Source organism: Thermobia domestica, chromosome 10, assembly GCF_964235325.1.
Source record: "Thermobia domestica chromosome 10, izTheDome1.hap1.1, whole genome shotgun sequence".
Lineage (NCBI taxonomy): Eukaryota > Metazoa > Arthropoda > Insecta > Zygentoma > Lepismatidae > Thermobia > Thermobia domestica.
Genome location: NC_137463.1, coordinates 31,914,510 through 31,936,560, shown reverse-complemented (window position 1 = coordinate 31,936,560; position 22,051 = coordinate 31,914,510). Strand labels below are relative to the sequence as shown.

The window sequence follows — 22,051 nt, the reverse complement described above, 5'->3', positions numbered from 1 at the left end:
TTTAAATCCACTTAAACAACAATGATGTGGATAAATGTGTTAGAAGAGAATGTTTTAAATCTACTTAAACAACAATGATACGAATAAATGTGTTAGAAGAGAATGTATTAAATCCATTTGAACAACAATGATATGGATAAATATGTTAGAAAAGCATGTATTAATTTATACTTTTGTATAAGATTGGAACTTGAGTGGCCTGTGAAAATTGATATATTGTGTTGAAGTTAACGGGTTTTAGAATAACAATAGGTTAAAACTATTTAAAATTCATTTTAAAACTACTTCTTCCATCTTGTTAACGTTGTGTTTTTTAAAGATCAAGTAAATTGGATTTGATTTATAATAGTACTTCAATTTTAAACATCATGACTTTTATTATCAAAAACATACAATGTATTCAAACCTAAACATTTTCCTCAGGATAACATTACTCGTTGTAGATAAGTTTACCACTTTGTTTCAATATTGATCTTAATGAAGCAAAAACGGTAAGATATATGGTTTTTTAAAAATGGCTTTTTGATGTGCATTGATTGTGCTAAGAATAAAATTCATCTCGATATTTTTCCCTCTATGCAAAATGGAAGTGGCAGAAGTCGGTGGTTTTAGGTTTTAGTACTGATCGACATATAGCAAAAATTAGTAATAGATAGCAAGTAGTAGTAGTAGTAGTAGTTTTTAAATAATAAATTCAGTACCGCAAAAATAGGTTCTATTTCTGACTTTATTCGTCTATTGCAATCAAAACTAATAGAATTCAATTGTACCATTTTTGGTTCTAATATTCATTCCCATTTGATGATTTCTACTTTTTTGTCTAATACAGTGATCGGAAAGTAAGGTTGCAAAGCCTGCAGTGTAACGTGTATATATTATTTTATACAAGCAATAACCAACAGGTAGTATTATAGAGAGCTAGCTTGTTTACCAGCGGGGGCTGAGGTAAAGGGGGAAAAATTTCAACAATTTTTCTGCCTGACTCTTGCAATACTCTCTTACCCTCCTTCTATATGTCAGCGTTGCCAGGGGTAGAAAATTGTCACGTGAATGTCATTCTGAAGAGAGTGTGAGTTGGTTATTTGTTGAATGCTGTTCTGGTTGCGGTTTTGTTGCTTATTATTCATTTGACAATGGCTTCACAGCGTAAGAGAGGGCAAACTATGCACAGCGAAGCTAGAGAAGTAATAAGGAAGGCCATAGTGCAGTGCGACGAAGAAGCGAGGGAGAAAAAAACTGAAGCATTTGTTATCACAGCCTAATTTGCGTGTGTCCACGTATACAGGGATCTTCGATAGGGATTGCATAATTGCATAAACTTTTTGAATTAAGTGAGTATTAGCTGAATATTTTGACAACGCACTGGCAACCCTGTCCAGAACCTTCGAGTGACCGTGTCTTGGTGACGGGGTGGGGCACCTGTCAATCAACTCTGAATTCCTCAGCCTCGCATTAAAGCCAGCTCCCTATAATACATACGTTAGGTTATTTTTCGACATAGTCTGCATATCGGTTGAGGCGATTGTCGCATCGTGGGGATGAGTTTAAAGATTTCCTCCTGGTAAAGATCCTGTCCTTGCGTGTTCAGTCACGTTGTTACGAAGTGTTTCACCTCCTTGTCTGAAACGAAGCGACGACCTCCTAGGTCGAACACTTCGGAACGACATTCCCAATTCTGCCACAGATGCCATAACGTGATTCTCCTCTTATCCTTTATCAGCTCCTCCACGAGAGCTGTGTTCATCTCTATTAATGCCGTGCTGGGTCGGCCACTAGAGCTCCACGTCAGTGACGCATTCTTTACCAGTCGCAAACTTTTGACACCATTCTGCAATATGCAGACGAGTCATTAGTCTCTCCGTAAATCTCTACCAGCTGCCAGTGAATTTTAGCGGCAGTTACCCAATGTTTCGCCCACAGAAATCGAATAAGTGCGCGGACTTCTTTGCGAAACAAGTTTTCCAAACGAATCACCATTTGTGCTTACCTAGCGCCGTAGGTGGCGGGTCGCTGAAACTCTGCACAGTTACCAACTCCATGTATTACAATTACCGCACACTTCTTATTCCTCTATATTAAACGAAAGCCAGAAATATCGGCCTTGCAACCTTAGTTCTTGAATCTTCCTCATATATATCATATACAGACTAGAAAACCTGGTCCAATTTTGTGTGTGTGTGTGTGTGTGTGTGTGTCTTTTCTCATTCGATATACTAACGGTATTAAAGGAGCAGTTCGAGTTAAAAACAAGTTTGGTGCAATAGAAAGAGTAACAATAAATGAGAGACCCGTATATTTTTATATCTTGATAGGCCGTCTCGTTCAGCTTCTACAGGCATTTGTTTTTGATGAATCCTAAATGCTGATGTCACGCGTGGGATATGCGAGGAACTCAATGTGATTCAGCGACCACTCCCCTGTATGCAGCTGATAAACCTTTAATAGTGTAGTGGATTTAATAGATTGTTTTGGGTTTGTTAGCAGCTTTGCTCTGTGTTGAATTCTTGAGGGACGTTTTTTGTTAGTTGTTTTTCCTACAGCATTAGTATAAAAAGAGGAGAGAGAGAGAGAGAGAGAGCAGTAATTACGTTTGTTGTGCGAAACAGTTTTTCTTCCAGACATGTTTTTAGAGAGGCACTGTCTCCCGGAGCTCTGAGAGTGCCCCCCCGGAGGAGACCAAAGTAATACGTCTATAATATAATAAATATAATAGTACTGTGTGAAAATAATGTACTCTCCGAATACTAAGTGTCCCCCCCTGGGATTTTTTTCCTGAAAGAAATACTAGTGTGAAGTAGAAAACACGTGTTAATGCAGCGCGTGCTGTGTCTGTGAAGTGAAGTAGAAATGCCTAACACCTGCTGTGCTTTCGGTTGTAATTCTCGTGCAATTAAAGCTGAGAACATAAAGTACCTTTTTTTACATTTCCAAGTCGTGAGAAATCACCAGATCGATATAAGCTGTGGCTCAAGAAAATCAATAGGAAAAAATTTACCAAATAAAAACACTCGTGTTCCAAACATCTTGAAGAATCTGCCTTCGAGAAGTCAAGTTTACTGAAAGAAAAGTTAATGCCAGTGGCGGATCTAGGCTGGGGCCGGGGTCCTAGGTCCCCCAGTTTTTTGAGTGACAAAATTGATTTATTATTTAAATATTTTTGAAAGTTTTTAGTAAACATGATATACCTATCATAGTCTGGGTTCTGACTGCCCCCCCCCCCCCGGAGTTTTTACCGTCTAGGTCCACTTCTGGCTAATGCCAGGAGAATTATTTACACACAAACTGAGAAAGAATGCTGTTCCAAGTATATTACTGAAAGGTTTAAAATCCGAGCCATTGAACGAGCACCGATCTATGTCCAGTTACCAACGTACAAATATCGTACAAGACGCAATTGACGGTTGTAGTCAAGACGAGGCATTAAAGAGTAATAGAGATGATGTCACTCATGATTCTGAAGATACTGCTTTAGAAATAAGCTATACAATGTGAATTAGGGAGTGAAATATACCGGCTTGTAGAAGGAATCAGTGACGATGACTGTTCCTCAAGACATTGATTCATCGTTTAATTTCTCTGTATCAAGTGACAATGATGATGAAACGGGTGATGAGAGTTGCTCCGCGGAGAGCGATGCGAAGAAAAGAAATTTAATCGGTAAAGTGTTTTTCGTATTCTGGCAAACTTTACAGATGTTATTTCATTTTTGCCTCATATATCGCGCTCCTGTACATACCTTGAAGTACAAAATTATAGGGTAAGCGTTAAAAATTGCAACAAAACGTGAAAATGAACATACTTATGTTTGGGAATCGGAAGAATGATTAAAGAAAAGGTACTTAGGTGTTGTAGCAATCTCGTCCGCCATCTATTTACATGGTATTGGTTTCGAAATTTTAGTTCCTTTTTTGAAACGCTGAACTTATGCTTTGTAGGATACGTTTTATAATATTATAAAAACTTTTGTGCAGCCCACCATGAGATATTATCATTTTCTACATGCAGATGATATTTCTAATTCTTTGCAATAAGTTCTGGAAAAGGAAACCGCACTTAGAACGTGCCACCGCACCTCTCAGAAACGAAATGCTTGGCATTGTGTAGTATGTAAGTCTGCTCTCGTTGCTTGACCACGTATGACGTCATCACAAATTTTTTCTTCCTCTGTTACTCGCTAACGACTGAACGCATCGCTATCAAACACCATTCCTTTTAGAATTTTCAACTCTGCAAATGGAAATAAATTGTAAAACATGCATTTCTAAGTCGAACTGCTCCTTTAAGTTCTTCTTTTAGCGCTTTGATTGATATAGGGACCATTGATTGATTTTTTCTGTTTTCTTTGAAATGAACCAGAATTTTAATTTACCGATTTCTTTTTCAAATCTAGTTGAATGCTTCGTGCTTCTTCAAAATTAATTTGCGTTATGCCTTTGTATAAGTTTAACAAAAATTAAATTAAATTAAACTTGGTTATTAAGTAAAATTATACATAATCAGAGTTTTGACATCATAGGCTAGAAATATTTCAGCACCCTCTGATAATCCTTCTTTTGTTTACGTAAAGGGACTTTACCTTAACAAAAATACCTTCCTAACCAGAATATAAGTTAATATCATTTTGATTTGGGGCACGGGCGCATGCATGGAGAGTTTACCGGGTCGGACCCCTCAAAACTCCCTAATTCAACATATATTTGTACACTTCCTCAATATATACGAAATTATATACGTTTATATTTATATATAAAACAATCTAGTTCTATCATTCTTTTTCTGAAAATAGGCTATAGGTGGGAATATTTTACATCTTTTCGGGTACAGAATAATACCCGTTCAATATTACATACGGTACTGGCATCTAGTATTTGAACTTCCCTTCAAAGTTTGTAACCCACCCAACAAAACTTTCTGTAAGACAACTGTTATGTGAAGGCAAAGACATTGGTTGAGTCGAATTGAGTTTTACGTCTCTTTCAGCAGCGAGGCTATGTGAGACGTAGACCTACTGATTAAACGTGGAATCCGAATCACATGAGCTCCCGTTGGGAATCGATGCCAAAGGCGCGTACGCTAACCGCTTAGCCACGAAGGAGCTCTGCAAAGAGGTTGGCTTTAGGCTAATGGCGGTCCTTGAGAGAAGTTATGTCGGTAAAAATTTTAATTTGTATCGTCACAAGGTAACCAAAGAAGTGCTCTAATTTTTATATACAGTCTTCTGAAGTTCTGTGAAGTTTTCTTCCCTTAGGTTGTAGCAATACATATATATATATATATATATATATATATATATATATATATATATATATATATATATATATATATATATATATATATATATATATATATATATATATATATATATATATATATATATATATATATATATATATATATATATATATATATAGGGGCGGATCCAAGATATGATCAAGGGAGGGGCTAAACCATATTTTGCCGTTTTATCCAGTGTAAAGCAGGATTGAAGCCCATTTTATCCAGTGTATACCTGTGCGTCAAGCGTCATACCTGAGCGGCTAGCCCCTATAGCCCCCCCTTGGATCCGCCACTATATATATATATATATATATATATATATATATATATTCGTGAAAAATCATGTTATATGCTGGCTTCCCGCGAAAAATAAAATAGGATGAAAAAATACTTTATAACATACATCTTGTTCAATTTCTTTTCCAAAACTTAATCCGAACAGCTTGCTTCCCAACAGGGACGATCTTATGTCGATTGGGCTGATTACACCCAATTTGACCACGCACTAGAGTGTAACATACTGTCGGCTTATCAAATACAAATAACTCATCGCAAATTGAGTGGGAACCTGGGGTCAACCAAAATTGTTACAAATTCCGTCTCGCACTTTCTAAGACCAGCCTATTTCAGAAGTTACATAATGAAGGTGATGCAGACACATAAAAAGTTGTTGCCTGCTGCACCCTGGAAACGTAAATTAAAAGAATTTTAGAAATTTGCGTGAGTCGGACACTTATATTACCTGTGGCGAAAACGTGCCTCGTATATAAATTCTTATTTAAAGGACAGAAGGCAATAAAGTACCATACTTCACACGACTTTAAAAATAAAAATAAGTTGATTAACTTTTAGAATGCATTTATTACTTCGTTTTTTCCTTCATCAATTACAAAAATATGCTCGAATAAAAATATTCAAGGTTAGCAGCTTCTTTAGCTACGAGTGCGTGTGGAAGTTGGCATTGCAGAGATTTTCCAGTTTATGTGCAATAATGCAACGCATTGTATTATGACACGTTGAGGGAAATAAAACTTCTTGCCATCACGCGACTCTGAAGTAGTAGGCTAAACAAGCAGGTCCTGTCCTCGTAATTGCTAATTTTAATATTAATCATATTCTCAATAATAATAATAATAATAATAATAATAATAATAATAATAATAATAATAATAATAATAATAATAATAATAATAATAAGCTTCACCTCGTCATTGAAAATAAATCTTCAAGCTATACTGGGACAGACTTATCACCACAGAGCAAACTACAACCTTTAACAAACAAAATACTCTTTTAATAGACAAGGAGAAAAGTCAACCTTTCTAATAGGTGCTGCAGTACTATCGGATTACAACCTGGAAGAGGAATACGCGGAAAAGAAAGTGCATTGACGTAGCAATTGGAAAACATGTGGACACAAGAAACTGGAATGATAGTCCCACTCTTAATAGTTGCCGGTGGTAGTGGCGTAACTAAAGGCTTGGGGGCCCTCCCGCAGACAGCGTGGAGCGGGGCCCCTTCTCTACGTCCCACTTCACGATTTGGGGCCTCGTGATGGCTTGAGGCCTCCCCCGCAATGCGGGATCTGCGGGGCCCTTATTTACGCCCCTGGCCGGTGGCAAGTGTAGCGTAGTCGCTAAAGAACTCGCCGTAGATGTGAGCGGTCCTGGGTTCAATTCCAGGTGGCTTTTTTAGGCCAGCCATCTTGAGTGTTTTTCCCTGGGTTTCCCTAATTCACACCAGGCAAATGCCGGGATGGTACCCAGGCCGCTTCCTTCCTTCGCTTTTATCGGATAGTTATAACAGAATTTAGCAGAAGGAACATTAAACACACGCCCATCCCTAAGTTGCAAAAGTCTGTACTACTAACAGCAAGAACACTAAGAATGCTCCTCAAAGATCAGACATAGTAAACAAGAAAGTCTGACCATAAGAATAACAGAGGCAATTTAGTTGTGAAACTACAGTATACCTGCAAACTATGGAAATTCAATGCATACAGAAGAGTGAGAGATGAAACCCTGTTAGGTATTTAATTTCTACCACTTCCAGTCAGGAGAAGATAGAATCTTTTCTTCAAACGCTGAATCGTTTTCTTTTTTTTTTTCTTCCAAAGCGTTCGTAGAAACACACACACACACACACACAAATCCTGACACAAGTGGTTGATGGAGAAATAATTCCAATAAATTCCTTCAAATTGAAAGCATTTCATATATCAATGGAAGAAAAAAATCAATGGAAGAAAAAAGACGAAATTCGTTGGGTTGAGTTCTGACCCTTTAAGCCCCTACTCTACAACTGCTTGAAGTTTGAAAATATTATTATTTTCCTTATTTACCTTCATTTTTAATATTCCCGTGCAAACAAAAGCTTGGGTGTGTCTGTTTATCCCTTACCTTCATTCTTGCCGTCGTGGTTAATCAGATTAAGTAGAAAAGTGGGATTAACTAACCAAACTCATCACCATCAAAACGCTGAACACGTATTTCAGACTTTGACCGTTTCTGATTTCGAAAACGCTCGTGCATACACTATATGTCATTACTCCTTGTATATCACATCGTCATTAACAAAAGATACATATATATTTAAGTAATAAGTAAAAACTTGTCACTCTTATTGAAACGTTTGGACAGAACGAGGAAGAATTTTTTTTTTTTTTTTTTTTTTTTACTAAATGTGTTTCTTTGCAAACTGACGACAATATAATTTAATAGAGTGCCAATACTTTTACGGAGTGCCGCGTTGTTTACTCTTTTCCAACACTTTTTTCTTTTTGCTTGCTCGTTCGGCGCCCTCTTACTATTAGCGCCCGTGGTCACCGTCCCGCTCGCCCCCGTTTCTATATAATATAAGTAATAACTTTTAAGCTTAATTGATTCTCACTATTTATTTATTTCAGGGTACAACGTTCGACTTCCTGTTATGTTTGCTTTTGGTCCTAAATACAATGGCAGTACACAACCTTTTATTCATCTACAGGGAACTACCAGCTGACATGGTAATTATTATGACAAATCCCTTTACACGTTTACTGTAAATTTTGAAGGTGTAAATCTTAATTTCAGCACATGGAAAGATGCAATTTAGAAGTATCAGGACCCTGTTAGATCTGACTTAAACTTAGTATCTCATTGTTTGATTTTCAGACACCATTTCGTAATCAGTTAATGACAAATAATTTACCTTACTATGGTTGTTTTACTATTTAAATATATTAACTTTCGTTTCATATTTCATACAAATATTATTGGGCAAATACCGATTTTCTCCACAAATTCCAACTTTTTTATTGTACATTTTTATTTATAAACTATCATTAGTTTTCGTTTCCTTCCAACCTTTCAGCAATTTCCTTGATTACTAGTCTTCTGATAGTCTATGGCCTGAAATTGTCTTTTTTCTTTTTAATTGATATTATCGTAGATTCTTTTTCTGATTCGTAAACAAGAATTTTAGGAATGATAAAAAATGGATTAATCGATTACGATCTTGGTCAAAAATTTTAGGAATGATCCACAAAAATGCATCAACGGATTGCGATCTTGGGCAATAATTAGTTTTTGAATCAAGGGCAACAAAATTTTTGAACGGCTCCTAAATCGAGTTTTCTTTTTTTTTCCCTTCTTTTCTTTTTCTTTTTTTAACCGAATAAGCACATTATACTGAGTGAAGTGATAATTTGGGTTTTGCGGTTTGGCTAAGAAAAATTTTAATTGAAATATATTGGATCTTTTGATGATATATTGATTTGTCTCCTTGGAATGACATATTTATTTCTTGCTTTATGTTTAACTTGAAACCTCTTGCTAAAGTTTTTTTTAAAAAAAAAAAAAAAAACTCTTAATATATCCCCTCAGAAACTATCATATAAAAATTATAATTATTATTAAAAGAATTAAGATTTTAATCTATGTTTAAAAATTAATGTTCGTTGTTTGTAAAAACTATAAAATGATTCCAACAGCTGTTCAGTTATACCTCGAGAGAATTTGGTTTATTGAGAAGTATATAATAATTATTTCTTTCAAAGACAATCAAAGAGAACATTCAAAGACAACGTGATTTAATGTCTCCATATCCTTATCACATCAGTAGTGATAGTATCTTTTTTCCTAACTTGAAGTAAGTTAAGAAAGAGTTGTTGCAAACGGTATTCTGTAATAGAGCACTATTTTGTTTCTTGACAACCTTTCCTTATGAATTCCCATGGTTTATTTTTTATTTTTCGTTATTTGACAATATTCTTTACCTACTTGCGCGAGATTTTTCCTCTTTGAAGATCATATTTGTATTTCTCTGTTATGATATATTTATAATTATAATGCCGTATTTTAATGAATAATGTTTTGCCATTAGTAAGTGCTTTATTTTGCTGCGGGATGTGCCACAGCGTTATTCTTGATACCTGCATGTCCCCTGAGGAATGAAAGAGGAGGATCAAGATGGCGGCCGGACAGATAAGTATATGAAAGTTCACCTTTCACTTTTTGCAATTTTTCCTTCCCCAACAATTTTACTTTTGGACATTTCTATAGTTTGATACAATTTCTTTGTTACTTACAACATATATATATATATATATATATATATATATATATATATATATATATATATATCTGACGTCACTAGTCCTTCCCGTTATTTATTTTTCTTTTTAACGATTTTCCGTGTTAGCAATGTTATTTCAAATCCGGCTATTCGGCCTCATGGTCGAGCCATTTTGGTTACAGCTCATGCTCATCACTTGCTTCTTTCCGTTGTTTGTTGTATCATACTGTAACACTATATTCAATGTATGGATCAAGTTTCACCGATCTTTGCCATTTGGGAAAGACACAGCATGCAAGACTTAATTTCGTTTTAAAGTTTCGCACACCGATGTATTTCACTAATAACCCTACAATGTAGCATAGGCTGTTTCCCATAAGAAATGCACAAACGGTAGTATGTTCTTGAGAATGAGTCCTCTTTAGATGAAATTTCCGCAAAACAACTACTTATTTTGTTTACATTTCATAATAAGTATTTCCGTAATAGCTGCAGTATAATACGATTTAAGAAATGAAATAAGAAAGTTTAGTACAGTGACCTATATGTTCATTTGTATTTTCCAATGGCAATATTGGGTCAAATATTGGGTTGAAAAGGTGTTTTAGTATGAATAAACTTTCACTGACTGAAAAAAATACTAGCTCAATTCCTTGATTTTTATCTTTGCAATGACGTTATTAGAATAAACTGAAACATGTTTATTATGTTCCATATCGATCAGATTTTAAAAAAATATTTATTGATGTATAGTTGAGTTTAATAATAAAAAAAAATGAAATTCGAATAGGGTGATTTCAAGAGATGCAGTCCAGTGAACTTTCCTCCATTTTCTCTATAGTTACGTGATAACGATAAACAAGTACCGAAATTTGAAAGCCGTTACGTTAAAACGAAGTACAGTAGAGCGTCGATTATCCGAACGTCGGTCAACCGAACGACCGCTTAACCGAACTATGTACTCGCTCGCACCTGTTACTCTCCCACCCTACCGTCCACCATCCCCCTCACTCCCAAACCAAGTTTCCCACAGTAGTCGCCGCACTGAGACACCGCTGGCGGAACATTGCTTCTAATGGGGCCTTCATAAGGCGCTGCTGACCGGCCAAGCCGCTAGTCGCTGTGTTTCAACAATCAGCACACTTCTTTTTATGAATAAATTTACTGTACAGTACTTCTTTTTGGCAAATAAACATGTACAGTTCGATTATCCGAACAAACCAGTTTTCCGAACACCCATGTCCCCCAATTACTTCGGATAATCGACGCTCTACTGTATCACATGTGAATCTGGTGCAATTACACTGGAACAGTGGTGCCAAGGGATGCGACGAGACGAAAAATGGGGTTTTCACGTCTTGTCTCAATTCTCGAATAATTATTTCTCGTCTCGTTTTGTAAATTTATGTACGTATAAAATTTATTCCCTGATTTTTTCTTAATTTCATTTAGAAGTTATTAGAATTATTAACGACAGCGGATGAGAGCTGCACGAAGGTGTGATATAACAACATTTAAACTACAAATAGTGAATACAAGAAACAACGGAAACTTAAATGGCGCTTTTATACAGTGGCAGTAACTTACGCTGAATGTTTTGTAACCCATGATGCCCTCCTGACATTACAGAAAAGGTGAAATGGTTCTTACAAGGGCGCGTGATGACCACATACAGCGATACTCTGCAACGTGCTTCTGTACTGCTCACAAAGTTGGTAGTGAATTTGAGCATGGAGTTCCATTTCTCCATCAGCGCTGTTGAAAACTGCTGGATAATCCTTGCTGCAACTGGATGTATTGCAAGATGTCTACCCATAGCATCCCAAATGTGCTCGATGGGATTTAAGTCGGGGGAACAGGCAGGCTAGTCTAATCGCCGAATACGAGGGTCACTACGAAAGTTTCGAGATACGCATTGTTGTGGCACAGTATTTGAATTCCAACAATTGCGTTCGGTAGTGGTATCCAGAGCAAAGAAGCGAAGCAAGTTTCAACTCGCCTCGCTTATCGGCGTGGCCGTATCGCCTTTACTTGTTTGTTGATGTGAGCAGTATTCGGCTGTCTAGAATGGAGCTCGAAAGGGAAGATTTTTGGCAATGATCCTTTACGATTTTAAAAGTGGTTTGAACGAGACACAAAGCCTTGACCGTTTGCAGAGGGCATTTGGGGACCTTGCTCCTTCCCGTGCTACAGTTTTTCAGTGGTTTGGTGAATTCAGAAGAGGCCGGACATCGCTTAAAGATGAAGAGAGAGCTGGACGTACGGCAACAGCTGTGTCAGATGAAAACATTGCCGCTGTGGAACAAATGATTCGAGAAAATCCTCGAACAACTTTCAAGGACATTGAATCTACAGTGAATATTGGATCGCCAGCAGCAACCTTGGATTCTTCATGATCATCTTCGGCTCAGGAAGGTTTCATCTCGTTGGGTGCCTCACACTTTGACTGAACAGCAGAAGCGCATGCGTGTGGAATGGTGTGAAGAAATGCTTCCAAGATTTGATGGAGGCAATTCTCGATGCGTCTCTGACATTGTTACTGGTGATGAGACTTGGATCTATCAATTTGACCCTGAAAATAAACGCCAGTCTACAGTTTGGATCTTTTCAGACGAAAATCCACCCACGAAAGTGAAGCGACCGCGAAGTGTGAGGAAGAAGATGGTCACAACTTTCTTCTCCAAATCTGGCCATGTTGCAACTGTTCCACTTAAAGAACAAAGGACAGTTACTGCTCAGTGGTACACCACTGTTTGCCTAACAAAAGTGTTCCAGAAGCTTCGGGAACGGTGTCCAAGATTGCGTGGGATCCTGCTTCATCATGACAACGCGTCAGCACACACGGCCAACATGACAATTCAGTTTTTAGAATCTACGGAGATCAAACTTATGACTCATTCGCCGTATATCCCTGAGCTGGCCCCGTGTGATTTTTTTCTGTTCCCCAGGATCAAAGATCGCATGCGTGGGAAGAGATTTTGCAGCCCTGAAGAAGCTGTAGTGGCTTACGAGAATGAACTTTCAACACTTGAAGAAAAAGACTGGCAACACTGCTTCCAAAACTGGTTTTCGAGGATGCAAAAGTGTGTACAGTGTAATGATGAATACTTTGAGAAAATGTAAGTGTTAAATTGATTTTAAGTATGTAAGTTATTTCACATCTCAAAACTTTCGTAGTGACCCTCGTATCATCTCCGCCAAGTGTGCCGTTCGATGGAGTCTTACATTATTATCCATAAATATGAAGTAGGGACCGATTTCATCTCTGAAAAGACGCACGTAGAGAAGGAGTACACTATCACAAGATTGAGCAGCAGTTGCGGCGCTAGGCTCGTAATAGTAAGGGGACAAGAAAAATTTTGGGGAGGCTAGGCAACTACACTTGTTTTGCTTTGAATATTATTATTATCGGTTGTACATATTATTGTTATTATTATTATTATTATTATTATTCATCGGTTGTACATAGAAAAAATAGGGGCGAAGATAGGTCGAGAAAAATATTGGGGTGAAGGTCGCAACTCCTCTCCCCTTGTAGCGCCGCCACTGTTGACCAGTGAGTGTACCGCGTTAAAAAATAAAGGTCAGTACGCTATGCAATATTATGCGTCCCACACAAGATTACCTACCTGGATAACCGAAATGATCCTTGGTTCTTTGCGCGTTTCCACCTCTTGTCAGATTGAATATACGTCCGGAATCATAATTTAAAACTGAATCTGCTCTTCTCGGAGAACACAACGCGACTCCACTCCTCGTCACTCCAGTATTGTTCTTGGCATCACCTCAAACGATTCTGCCGATGTGTGGGTGTCAACGGAACACAATATAATGAGCGCCGGGCAAAGAGACTACTTCCGTGGAGTCGATGTGTTACTGTGGAGGTTGAGATTAGGTCTGCTGTTTCACGTCGGTGCCGCCTTGACTGCTGTAGTTGACGGTGGTCCACCACCACCTTTTCTTTGCACAACATTGCCTGGAGTTCGAAACGTTCGCCATACACGTGAAACAATGTTAGCAATACCAAACTCCTGGGCAACACTAGTGATGGGAAAATATTTTTCGGAAATATTCCCAGGGAGATTCCCCAAAGTGCGAATATTCCGGGAATTTATGTACAAACACAAAGAAAATTGCATTCTATTACTGTATTATGATTTTAAATTTATATTTATTACTGTTGTCTCCAGAGGATTCTTTAAAATGTATATTCTGAACGGTATTATGTTATTGTATTAGGTTTAGATAGTACGCATAAATGTATATTTACTTACAATATGTTTTATTCGAGTAAATATGTTGCAAAAAGCATTTGGTATAGGAAATCCACATACTTTTACACCGCTAAACTGTTTGGGCCTTATGCAGTCATTCTAGTGCCAGAGCAGAGTAGTGCCATACTAAAGAGTTCGACTAACATATATTTTCTGCAGTAGTCAGACTTTTAGTACAGGGGTGTCATTTAGGGAAGGAGGAGGGAACAATTGCCTCCCCCAAGAGTTTGAGGAATACATATACTTTAATCGATTGTCTACTAATATACTAGTACGAGACGTGAAAGTCTTATGTCGGTGGCGCTCTTGCCCCTCTCAAGCGGTCTGAAATGACGCCCCTGTTTTAGTATAACGCTAATCGTACGTCAAAACGACTCTGCATAAGGCGGTTTAAATTTACATATAAGTGGATATTATAAACATATTATGTTCGACTAACATGTTTCCTGCAGTAATCAGACCTTTAGTACGACGCTAATCATACCTCAAAACGTCTCTGCAGAGGGCCTATTAAATTTTTAAATGTTATAAACAAATTAGGTTGGGTAACTGCCAGAAAACACATGTCTCACCATTTTATCAACATTTGCGCATACATATTTATGTCTAGTATATTTACAAGATATTGACTTATCTTTAGAATTTTGCACGTAACATTACCACACACGACCTTTCTTCCTACCCATTTCTCGAAATTTCATTCGTTAACTCACATCTAAGTCCGAGTACCTATTCAGAAATTCGAGTGGAGACAGCAGATAGACCGAAGTCTATTACTAACGGTGGTTTGGGGTGTATTAATAGTACTTCATCTCTATTTCCACAGAAGTTCTACATTACAAACTAGTTCCTTTTCATCATTTGTAAATTAGTACTTTGCTACTTTTTAGTGCAAATGGAAATGAAACTTTAAAAAAATCATATATTATTAATTAGTTATATCAAGTACAGTCAAGGAATTTTAATTTAATCTCCAAATGATTTAAAACATAGAAGTAAATTATAATAAAGTAATTAGTCATATAGTTCTTACAATTTGGAACTAAAGAAGTGGAAATAAATTCCCAAGGGAAAAAGCCGGAATATTCCCACTTTTTATTTTCCTTCCCACTGCCCATCACTAGGCCACACGCGTCACATTTCCTACTTCCTTATTGTATATTTATTATTATTACATATTTTAAATTTTGCTTTTTCCTTGATTTGATGAACAGGGTATCCTTGAATCTATAATGTAGGCCTATTTGCGTTTCCTGTAAGCTAATTTCTTGCTTCATTGTTTTGAGAACATAAGACTGAACTTTTACAATTCGTTTCTCTTCTTGTTATTACAATCAGACAGTGAGACTTATAATATTGTGTTCTTAGTACGTCCACACATCTTTTAGTTACTCTGCACGGTAACTCTTGAACAGATGCGAATTTTTAATTTCTTTTTCCAATAGATAGCTAGAGCAATTATCTTGGTCGAGTTCGTTAGTGAAGTAAACCCGTTAACGGTAGTTATCTATAGCCTTATCCCATATATGTAAGCAATGGAATCAATCCATTAACAGCGACTATATACAGCTCATATTCCATACATGTAAGCGATTTTTTCGAATAGATAGGTAGAGAGATTCTCTCGGCCGAATTCGTTAATGAAATCAATCCATTAACGGAGACTATAGCCCATATCCCATACATGAAGGCGATATTTTTTTCAAATACATAGGTAGAGATTCTCTCGGCCGAAATCGTTAATGAAATCAATCCATTAACGGAGACTATCTATAGCCCATATCCCATACATATAGGCGATATTTTTTCGAATAGATAAGTAGGAACATTATCTCGGCCTAATTCCTTAATGAAATCAATCCATTAACGGAGACTATAGCCCATATCCCATACATGTAGGCTATATTTCTTCAAATAGGTAGAGATTCTCTCGGCCGAATTCGTTAATGAAATCAATCCATTAACGGAGACTATCTATAGCCCATATCCCATACATGTAGGCGATATTTTTTCGAATAGATAGGTAGAGAGATTATCTCGGCCGAGTGCGTTAATGGAGTCAATACGTTAATCTATTAACGAACAACAACTTTACCGGTGGCTATCTGTAGCTTTACTCAATACATGCAAGCAATTTTTTCCAACATATAGCTAAAGCAATTACTTACACCGATTTTGTTAGTCAATCTTGTTTTTCTTCTTTTTTTGCTCGACATTTAAATTCTCTAAAAACCCAATATTGCTATCCAGCTTAGTCTGACGCACCATTTATCCTCCTAAATTCTTTTATTATTCACAATTATAAAGTAACATTTTTATTAAGGTATTTATCATAGAGCTTGTTTTCATTTATCTACAATTTATTAAACCTTAATCCACTCGCATCTAGAAAGCTCGGGAAAAGGTGGCAGTTGAGACCATCGAAGAAATTTAGCACCAATATAGTTATAATCACAACAGAAAGAAAAATATACTAGGAAATATAATTATTAATTACGTAAAAGAACTCAAAAGACTAAAAAAAGATTCAAAATTCTCACCAATATTCCTGATATTTTTGAGGATCTATACTTACGCCTATAATGATGTTTTTTTCCCTTTAAAAATTGTTAAACAATCTCCAAAAATATTCTATTCTTGTTTTACTACAATTAACATTAAAAAATTATTAACATCAAAGTAAATACAAACTTCAAATAATTATGCTTCCGCCTCTTTTTTTCTATTGATAACATACAGAACAAACTAAAATACATAATTTAATACGTATTGTTGTATGGAGAATTGTTCTTGTGACTCGGAAAGAGAGAGCAGGGGGCACGGGAACTTAGTGGTAGAGCGCTTACCTCTGGTGCGTGGGGTCCCTGGTTCGATCCCCGGCTAATCGTTGTTGTAGACAACATCAAGTCCGTAGGTACTCCTGTACTCCCGTTTCCTCCGTGGGGACACGGTGACTCAGTGGTAGAGCGTTCACCTTCGGTACTTGAGGTGCCTGGTTGGATCCCAGCTCGCGCCGTGTGGACTTTGTGGTGGACAAACACAGTGCTCGTGGGTTTTCCCGTTTCCTCCCATTTTCTTCATTCCACCATTTAATTCATTACTCATCATCACCGTCTCCTTTAGCCTAACCGGCATAATTGTGGGACGTAAAACTTAAACACCTCATTTTTTTAAAATTTATTTATTTAGAAGAAAGAGACTCAGAAATCTTGAGTTCCTCAATAATAGATGCATTAGTTTTTGTTGTCCAAGGTAAACATTCTATCCCAATATCGCATTCTTTATGCATCGATTCATTTTTTTTTTTTTATCAGATGCCTTCATGATTTCCATCTACACAAGAAGACAGAGAACTGAGTAGTGGTTGATTTTTCTTCTATTTGGAAGTTCTTTGTCCCGTACAAATGCTCATTTTCTACTGCATTGTACCATTACTTTACTACCTTAGCTTTATTTCCAACAGGTTTTTCTGAACCCATGCTATGCTCACTCACAATTTCAAAATCAAAACCATTATGATGGTTGATGATTTCTTCACACACACTCTCTCTTTTCTCTCGTCATAGATTACAGAATATGTTGTCATCAAGGTCCTTGTTTTTGCTCCACAATTAAATGCAGAGTTTACGTCATACTACCCGACCATTTTTAGAAGTACTAAAACTAAAGATGCACAATAAAATACATGGAATTACGATAGAATATCTGTAAGAAATCTCGTCACGGACAAAATTGAATGGAATTTGGAAAGATGACAATAACACCTCGTAAAATTCACAGCGTGTAAGCACCACTGTACTAAATGAAAGTAGAAAGATAGAAAATGAAATGAAATCTTTAAGTTTTACGTCCCACAGTTATGCCGGTTAGGCTCAAGGAGACGGTGATGATGAGAAATGAATGAAACGGTGGAATGAAGAAAGTGGGAGGAAACGGGAGAACCCCGAGAAAACCCAAGAGCACGGTGTTCGTTCACTGCAAAGTCCACACGGCGCGAGCTGGAATCGATCCAGGGACCCCAAGTACCGGAGGTGAACGCTCTATCGACTAATGCGACGGTCATATAAAACTTGAAATCTCACAACGGCCTTGAAAACAGCTCATATTGTTTCCAAGTCAGGACTGGCTCTACCATATGTGCAACACGTGCATTTGCATGGGGCGGCAAAAGTTGTCATAACTAGCTAATTAATTTAAAATAAATATTTCTGTTGGAAACAGATTTCATGATGACGGTAGTTAAATTTACTAAGCCGACCTGCTATTTGAATACTACATTCATAAACCATGTTTAGATTGCATTAGTTTGAAGTCATATGGACAGTGCTTAAGTAAATTGTCAAACAAATCCCAGAATGAATTGCTTCATTGTTGTCAAATACAAAAACTCAATTCTAGAACAGTAGCGAACACCTGTTATATTTAGTTAGTTATCACAGTTTATATGAAAACTAGTCTTGTCTTTGTCACAAACAAGTTCCTTATCATTAAAGGTAAAAACAAATTTTATATTTTTAATTTTTTCAATGATGTGGAAGAAAAATCAAGAAATAAAGATAAAAGACCTAGTTGCTGAAATTGCAAACTGATATATTGAGATCGAAGCTTGATATTGAATTCTATAAAAAGGATTACAATCTTTCCTCTGCAGGTGTGTTTGCTTTATCTTTCACTAACATAATAGATTATTATTTAAAGGAAAAACAGACAAAACGAGATCGTATTTGTAATGTTTAGGCCTTTCTGAGTGCGAGATTCTTTCTTTCTCTATCGTTGTTCATGATGGGGTAACATACTTAAAATCAGGGCTTTATGATTTATTCTTTCTGAAGAAAGGAAAGGCGGGGGGAAGGGGGGGGGGAGAATGACGCCACTGCAAATTGTCTAGGACCAGCCCTGTTCCAAGTTAACCAAAACTTAGATCATCCAAGTGCAATGAGATAAGGTATTTTTTCACGAAATTTTATTGTACAAAGTTTTAATGTACAAAAAAATACATCCATCTTTCAGTATACACAACTTCAAACAACAATAAAATCAAACACCTAAAATGCTTTTACTTTTTCTCTTCTTGAATACTTTTCCTTTCAACATAGATACTTTGCGTTTCTTCATTTCCTTCTTTTGTAGATGTTTCTTAATCTTTCTCTTCGCAGCTTTCTGTGGTTCTGTTATCGCCTAGAGAAGAAGAAAAAAGAAATTAAATAAGAATGAATGAAAACAATTACTTAATTAGTCTAATTTATATCTATACATGAGTTGCAAAAAGTTAACTTGAATCGGGAATAGAAAATAAATGACCAGAAAACAGTCAAAAGACAATCTCTCATACACACACAAAAGTAGTAAATTTTCACTAAAACGTTTCATCGATTGGGGATGGGGAAAATACGAAAGGAAAAAATTAAAGACCAGAGAAGAAGTATAGGTTTCGACACTGTGCACCTGGACGCTTTATAGCATTTTCTGTTATTTAATTGCTTTTCTTTTCTCTCTACAACTAAACGTGGTTTACGAAAACGTGTATACGAGGAGCAATGAAAAAGTTCCCAGAATGATGTAGTTCTGCCATCTGATTCATGATACAATCACAATGAATCTTGAACAATATGGTCCTTAGGTTGCCTAATTCTGGATTTAACATGTGTGAACACGTCTTAACAGGTAGTGTGCTAATAGTGTAGCTGAATGAAGGAGTGTACGGTGATCAGTTGCTGCAAATTCACAGATCGAGCAACGCGTAAACATCAAGTTCATGTGCAAATTGGAGAAAATCTGATTACGCGAATTTGATAGCCTTAAAAACAGATCAGCATCATCGGGTGTTTGGCTCTTCCCGAAGTTAAAAATGGTCGTTTTCCGTTTTGCCAACGTAGAAGAGATCAAAACTAACGCGACGGTTAAACTTCGGAAGATACCAAAAGAGGCCTTTTGTCGGTGTTTCCACCAATCGCACGAGCGATGGAACAAGTGTCTGTGTGTGTGTTCCGAAGGTGCTAACTTTGAAGGCGATTAAGTAAATATGTAGTTATATTGTGGTAATAAAGAGCTACAACATGGAACATTGTACGTGCAACAATTGAGGAGTTTGATGTAATAAGGGTGTAAGCGAGTTTACGTCCATTTTGCATCAAATGCATTTGTGGCTTTTGCCATGCTTGTTTAACCTCCTGGTAACATTTCAATTCAATATCGGAATAAAATGCTGCATATTACATTGTTTTACGTAAGAAAAAAAACTACTTAAATTTTCAACATCGTTTTTCTCCAACTGCATGTTTCAGACTTACGCCCTCATTGCATCAAATTCCTCAATTTATTAAGAAGAATAGAAAGAAGTACACTCATGTCCCAAATTATTGCCACATGTCTATAAATATGTAGTTGTAGGAATGTAATTTGATAACGAATTTCCCCAGCATTTCTTATAATGTTAGTATGTGCATGATCAGCAATGATATGTATGTGGCAAATTTCATGTCAAAAGGACAGTAAATAAGAACAATACAACGAAAATAAAACTTTCTTGTCCATTTAGCAACATTTTGTTTTACTCATTCTAATTTTTGTATTTATAATTCTTTTCCTATGAAATTTACCACAATTATACATTTCCCGATTATACACATAGTATCTGTATTAAAAGTATCCTGCAAAACCTTATCAAATTATATTGTTACAAGAAGACAGTTATAGATATGCGACAATCATTTTGGACATGAGTGTACATATATTCATGAATGATTATTGGAATGAAGATTAGAAACAAAATATACGAAACTGGAATCCCGTGTCGTCAGTTTGCTGGTGCGCAGTTAAACAGAAGTTATGAACTACTTAACCGGTAAAAGCAAACAATAGCATCATTGGCGGTGATTTTCACTGCTGCAAACACGAAAAGTTTTAACGAAAAACCATATCGATTACCAGGCCTTGAAAAATCTTGCTTCCAAGTACTCAACAGCTAAAAAATCTACTAGCCAGACTATTTTGTGGCCACAGTGTTTATACAAATGAACTAAAATTAGTTTGTGACACAGTAAACATATCAATGCAATTTTTATTTTGTTTATTGGTATGTCTCTTACAAATAAAAGGAGTGTTATCTGCTACTTATTCTTGAATTTCTTGTGGATATGTCCAGCTGTATGGCGGACTTTACGCGCCAAATGTAAAAAAAGTACTCGGCATGGCGAGCAGGCGAGTGGATTTTTTAAGACCTGTCGATTACTCGATATCCATAAGCACATCTCGTTGAGTCAAAATTTATAAATCTCACTCGCACATTTTGTAAGTGTTCTAAATAAATCTCACCCTTAATGCATTATTCTTAGACGTGATTCGGGTCGCTGAAATGGTAGGTTATGTCTGATATCCTTGGTGTTACACAAGGACATAAAACAAATACTCGACCTGACACTCACGTTCTTCTATGATTTCAATTTTAGGATGAACCTTAAAACTGGTTAAGCAAGGAATGAAGATTTAAATCACCTTAATTATTACTCATATGTAGATGATAAGCTTTTCTTATACCAATAATATATCCAATATTTGGATGAGTAAAACGTAACCAAAACCAAGCCCCTTGGCGTAACAGCCCATTTGAGGGCCTAAGGCGCTCCAGTGCCATCTGTCAGCGACCGGCTGAACTATGTCCAGCCTAGCGATGAGCACAGCATACCGGGAGCTTTCTAGATCTGGTAGCCGTCACGTCTTTCATTCACGTGACTCCCCAGTTAGCCTCACAACGCTGGCTGGACGTCGAAAATTGGGAAAGCACCGGCCGGGAATCGAACCCGAGATAACATGGGCATGAGTCCAACGCTATAATCACTTATCCACGGCCCCCCATTTGGATGAGTAAGATAAAACTAAATCTTTCGTTTCAAGTCTCAGGTTTAAGTCCTTTAGGCTAAAGGAGACATATGACTAATAAAATTAAA

General features: G+C 36.7%; 1 protein-coding gene across 1 annotated transcript in view; it reads right to left on the bottom strand.

The window, feature by feature from the left end:
• Nucleotides 1–19,051: 19,051 nt before the first annotated feature.
• LOC145662403 (small subunit processome component 20 homolog) overlaps nucleotides 19,052–22,051 on the bottom strand; it is a 108,555-nt gene continuing 105,555 nt past the window's right edge. Inside the window, exon 34 of the mRNA XM_081727943.1 lies at nucleotides 19,052–19,283. Coding sequence (XP_081584069.1) covers nucleotides 19,143–19,283 — 141 coding nt within the window. The 3' untranslated portion in view covers nucleotides 19,052–19,142. The remainder of the gene's footprint in view (nucleotides 19,284–22,051) is intronic.